The sequence below is a fragment of the Anarhichas minor genome, unplaced genomic scaffold (genome assembly GCF_050575085.1).
Source record: "Anarhichas minor isolate MPS153535 unplaced genomic scaffold, ASM5057508v1 ptg000057l, whole genome shotgun sequence".
In the NCBI taxonomy this organism is placed as follows: Eukaryota; Metazoa; Chordata; class Actinopteri; order Perciformes; family Anarhichadidae; genus Anarhichas; species Anarhichas minor.
Window position 1 is genome coordinate 746706 of NW_027466503.1, and position 6009 is coordinate 752714.

At 43.8% G+C, this 6009-nt stretch overlaps 1 protein-coding gene across 1 annotated transcript; it reads left to right on the plus strand.

Moving 5' to 3' along the window:
- The first annotated feature begins 2104 nt into the window (after positions 1 to 2104).
- Positions 2105 to 4412, plus strand: LOC142932523 (olfactory receptor 51E2-like). Its single transcript, XM_076076421.1, has one exon. It carries the CDS (start codon positions 2556 to 2558, stop codon positions 3588 to 3590), a length of 1035 nt encoding a protein of 344 aa, XP_075932536.1. The 5' UTR covers positions 2105 to 2555; the 3' UTR covers positions 3591 to 4412.
- Positions 4413 to 6009: the final 1597 nt, after the last annotated feature.

Below are 6009 nucleotides of genomic sequence, written 5' to 3' on the forward strand. Positions count from 1 at the left end.
CTCTTCATCACTATGATGCTGTAACTCAGAGGTGATGAAGGTGACCCAGCTCTACTCTTCATCACTATGATGCTGTAACTCAGAGGTGATGATGGTGACCCAGCTCTACTCTTCATCACTATGATGCTGTAACTCAGAGGTGATGAAGGTGACCCAGCTCTACTCTTCATCACTATGATGCTGTAACTCAGAGGTGATGAAGGTGACCCAGCTCTACTCTTCATCACTATGATGCTGTAACTCAGAGGTGATGAAGGTGACCCAGCTCTACTCTTCATCACTATGATGCTGTAACTCAGAGGTGATGAAGGTGACCCAGCTCTACTCTTCATCACTATGATGCTGTAACTCAGAGGTGATGAAGGTGACCCAGCTCTACTCTTCATCACTATGATGCTGTAACTCAGAGGTGATGAAGGTGACCCAGCTCTACTCTTCATCACTATGATGCTGTAACTCAGAGGTGATGAAGGTGACCCAGCTCTACTCTTCATCACTATGATGCTGTAACTCAGAGGTGATGAAGGTGACCCAGCTCTACTCTTCATCACTATGATGCTGTAACTCAGAGGTGATGAAGGTGACCCAGCTCTACTCTTCATCACTATGATGCTGTAACTCAGAGGTGATGAAGGTGACCCAGCTCTACTCTTCATCACTATGATGCTGTAACTCAGAGGCGATGAAGGTGACCCAGCTCTACTCTTCATCACTATGATGCTGTAACTCAGAGGTGATGAAGGTGACCCAGCTCTACTCTTCATCACTATGATGCTGTAACTCAGAGGTGATGAAGGTGACCCAGCTCTACTCTTCATCACTATGATGCTGTAACTCAGAGGTGATGAAGGTGACCCAGTGATGTCCAGTAGTCTCCAGTGAGAGCAGCAGCTGCTGCACATTGTAACACCGTCGCTTTAGTCGTCCTCTCCTTTAACACAACTCGTGTGTTCTTCTGGTGACGGTGCGTCTTGAGGCTCATACGTGACGTCATTCGTTGAGATCCTAAAGCTGCGTTCACACCAAACGCGATGTGAGCGCACCTTGAGAACGTTCCTCAGACCGACATCTTCCACAACACTAACCTGCAGTTTGTCTCCACTTCTCTGTAGCATGTGTTAGCTTGTGTTGCTTTAGTTTATCTCTACTTCTCCCACACGCTGCATCAACGTAGTCTGAAGACTTCCTCCACCGCTGCCAGTGAGCAAAGCACTTTCAAAATAAAGTAACAGACTGTCTCACCCAGCCGAGGAAACTCTGGACACGGAGCAGGCAGGTCCACATGGTCCCCTGCTGGCCGACCGTCTGCTGAACAGCCCTGAGCTGGGCTTCATGGGTCTTCATCTCCAACCCACATCCTGTACTTGAACCAGCGGCGCTTTTCTCTTTGAAGTGCCGCGGAGTTAGCCTGCTAGCTAAACTGAGACAGCTAAGCTAAGCTAAGAAAGTGCACACTCACAGTCGCCAAAGCGTAAACTAGTCGAAGCGTAAAATAGTCGTAGTGGTCGGTGCATAAGAAACACCGCTGCCACCGATGTGACCGAGCGTCCTGGGTTCGTGTATGAGGGGCACTTATAAGACGGTAATAAGCGGAGTCGGGAGACCAGACATCTCGTTCGGCTTCTCTCTGTATTTCTGCCCCCCCCCCCTCGACCAGAAGCGGGAGTCGCCTTTTCTCTACAGCAACCCTGAAGGGACATATCATCTCCAATACAGAACGATAAACATGAGACAGTCTGTTACAATAATAATACATTTTAAAAATGCGTTAACGCGCGATAAAATAATTGTCGGCGTTAATTAATTAATGCGTTAAGTGCCCAGCACTAATATAATATATATATATATATATATATAGACTGTAAATTTCTATATTAGTATTTGTATTGAATATAGTCCTTGACACATTAACATCCTGCTAAAGAAGGAAAGAGGCTTACACATTCACGTTTATATTAATATAATAAGACAAACATTTTCATACTCTTAACTACCTCTTAAACAGGTTCAAATACATATATATATATATATATATATATATATATATATATATATATATATATATATATGTGTGTGTGTGTTTTCTCAGAAAAATGTGTTGACCTCAACACCAGCAACGTGAAACCCAAACTATCTGCACGGCGGCGTAGAAGAAGTAAGTAACGAAAAATATATTTGGTTTGTGATTTTAGTAAAAATCTATAATATATCAGAATTTAGTAATGAACCATTAAATCTCATCAAAGTATTTCCTGAAGGAAGGAAGTTCCTGATGTTTTAGCTACAGATGTAGATGGAAATGAGACTAATAAATAAATCATAAAATACATTGTAACTGAATGGAGAGCCATTAACTTTAAAAACATTTTAAACTATTAATAACTAATGAATGTGAATGTCGTTATAATGACCTTCTTCACAGTTGATCAGTTTGTAATTATTGGAACTTAATGACTCATAAAGATTAAAACAATTTAATATGAATTGTCAGCAGTCATCTGCAAAGAAATTCACATGATTTGACTGATGAATATTCTTGTGTTGATTAAACTCAAATGTTTTGGCGTCTGACCGTCTCAACGCTGTCGGTGAAGCCGGCCGCCATGTTGGAGGCGTGGAACTCCTCCCACAGCACCTTCGTGTTCAGAGGTTTCGCTGCGCTGCAGAAGCACCGCCGGCTGCTGGCACTGCCATTCTCCGCCTCCTACCTGACAGCACTGCTGGGAAACAGCCTGCTGGTGTACGTGATCCGCCACACAGAAAGTCTGCACAGCCCCATGTACCTCCTCATCTGCACGCTGTGCGTGGTAGACGTCCTGGTGGTGACCGCCATCATACCCAACATGCTCCTTGGCCTCCTCTTCGACTTGGACCGGATCTCATTGGCCGGCTGCTTGACCCAGATGTTCTTCACCCACTTCCTGTCGTCTCTGGAGTCGACGCTGCTGCTGGCGATGGCGCTGGACCGCTACACGGCCATCTGCCGGCCGCTGCGCTACGCCAAACTCATGGACTCGTCCGTGTTCGTGAAGCTGATGCTCTTCACGCTGGTCCGCAGCGGCTCCATCATGGTGACACTAGTCGCGTTGGCGGGTTCGCTGCGGTTCTGTGGCTCCGACGTCATCCGGCATTGCTACTGTGACCACATGGCACTGGTCAGCCTGGCGTGCGACGGCACAGAGAAAAACGTGGCGGCGGGCCTCGCCGTGATCGTCTGCTTCGTGGGCGTGGACATACCGCTCATCTTCTTCTCCTACATGAAGATCCTGAGCGCCGTCTTGAGAGCGGCGACCGCCGGTGAGGAACGCAGGAAGGCGTTTCACACCTGCGGCACTCACCTGATCGTCGTGATGTGCTTCTACCTGGTGGGGAGCATCACGTTCCTCTCCCACAACCTGAACATCCCCATACCGACGGACGTCAACACCTTCATGGGACTCATGTACATTCTGTTCCCAGCGACGGTCAACCCCATCATCTACGGCGTTCGGACGAAAGAAATCCGAAGCGCCATTTTTAGGCTCTTTAAAGTCCGAGTAAAGAAAATAATGATGGTGAAAGTTTCTCCTGCTGGAAAAACACAAACGTGACGACGTGTTTCTGCTTCAAGCACCTCTCACAGATCCTCTAACATTTAAATGTTAGAGGAGAACTAGTTAGTAAAGAACTGACTAAATTAGTGCTGCAACTAACGATTCATTCAAGTGTTAGCTTTGCAATAGCTTTGTACGGGGCGTTAGCATGTCAACGGTTGAATTACTTCCTTGTCTGTTGTCACACAGACTATTCCCATAGACTTTAATTGGGAAAGAAACGTCTGTAACTCAGAGGATATTTCATTTTGAGGTGAATCTACTTCCCATTCAGAGCATATGAATATCCCTTATTTAAAATAATCAGGTTCTAAAAGTTGTAAAATGTACTAATATTTATTTTCAAAACATTGAAACTTTAAGAACAATCTGCATATTAACGTTATTGAATTCTAACTACAAGCTGCAGAAAAGAAGATAAATACTGTCGTCCAATTTAATTTGATCATGTTAATCTGAAGAGTCATTACAGAGTGTGTCCACCAGAGAGCGCAGAATGATTTTTACAGTGTAAAATGTCCTTTAAGTCAATATATATTGGTTTGTGTTTAATAATAATATTAAAAATGATATTGGCTGATGTCTCATCGAGCTCTCGATCGTTTCAACCAAGTCTTTCTGTTTTGTCCCGTTTACGTGAGAAACACACACAGTTGGCCACAAACGTCCTTTTATTAGCGATGTAGTGGAATAACATACAGGTTTCCTCCTGGCCCTGTCAAAATAAAAGTCCATCCAAATAATGTTAGAAACAATAAAGACGTTTTGGCTGTTTTTGATCTTTGTTTTGTTCAATAAAAGTTGGCTCCTGATTCTTCACATGGTTTTAAAGTCCATTAAAGGACCATTCTGGTGTTTTTTTACATTAATATTTCCTGTTTACAAACTGATCGTTTTATGAATCGGTTTTAAATAGATTTGCTTCTTTCAGCCTTCAGAGTAGCTCTGCTGGTACGTTCAAGGACGCTCGCACATCACAGACTTGAGAGTATGAAACTATAGATTCTTATATTTTAAAGTACTAGGGAAGGTCTTCCATCACACCCCCCCCCCCCCTTTTTGATCATAATCATTGATCAATCATAAATGTAAAGTAATGTGGAGGATTAAATTCAGATGTTTGAATAATGTTGAAGATACAAATACTTTTCTTTCATAAGAAATCACAGTTAAGTTGTTGAATGTTAAAAGGTCGTCAAACACAAAGTGACGACAAACGGCGAGAACTTTGTGAAAATAAAAAACAAAATCAACAACAGTCTGAATCTGAGACATTTGTTCTTCATCAGAAAAGTATTGAGGCTGAACTTCATCGTCTAGACGACGTATTCTTTACCTGAACTAGTGAGATCACTTTGCTCGCCGTCGCTACTTTTATCATCCTTTACCGACAAAAAACGACATTTTATTTTATTTTATCTGTTATTAGGTTTGAATTCTTTTTCCAGGTGTGGAAGTTTAGATTTCCAACATGTGATCAGTTTATCCACAAACAGGACATGTGAGCGTGTTTTATAATTAATCTCACTGTCAGAAGACACATTCATGTTTAAACATATTGATACATTTATTAAAACAGCCACCAATGTGACCAAGCTAGCTAGCCGCTACTAGCTGCTAGTAGCGGCTAGCTAGTAGCTTTCTAAAGCGTAGGAAGTGTTTTTACGAGGATTAAAGGATGATGGAACTGGTGATGCAAAGTTAAGTAATCCCACTACTTTATTTGCGACACAAGGAGGAAGCGCTCTAGTTTAGGTAAAGAATGAGGTGATAGAAGTGAAAGATTGAAGAACGATGACCATCTGAATACGATCCACATGAAAACCTCTAAAACCAGGGCCATCCTCTATAAAGGTCCATTACCGTGATATTAATAAACCGTAGAAAGTATCGGTGTATTTCATGCACACTCGGCCACCGAGTCCTGTCAGCTGATCGGTGTCTCTCTCTGACAGTCTCAGGTTGTCTCGGCGGGTCGATGACTTCTTCTGGTGTTTCCGTCAGACCTCTGTCGGCTGAACTGTTCCAGATCTACCGAAGGTTGGCAGCGTTGTTTTACGAAGACCCTCTTGATACGACACATCAAACTAATCTCAACACGACGTTACTCCTGTTCGCTCCCTAATGGAAACACGTAGAACAAATTGACATTAGAGGCATGCTACCAGCCGCGGGGTTTACGACAACTGTCGCGGTCGCCGATTCAAGTCTCCGGCCGGCCGGGGCAAAAAGGAGCTAAGAGAGCGCTCCGTCTGAAAACACGACTAGGCTGCATTATTCTAGCTTTTTTTACACCTCCGGCAGGACGCAGAGAGGACGAACATGAACGAAGAACACAAACACGGCACCACCGAGTGTTTTGAAGGGCGTCCAGAATTTGGACGACATCCGTCAGCTCCACGCTACCAACAGCAGG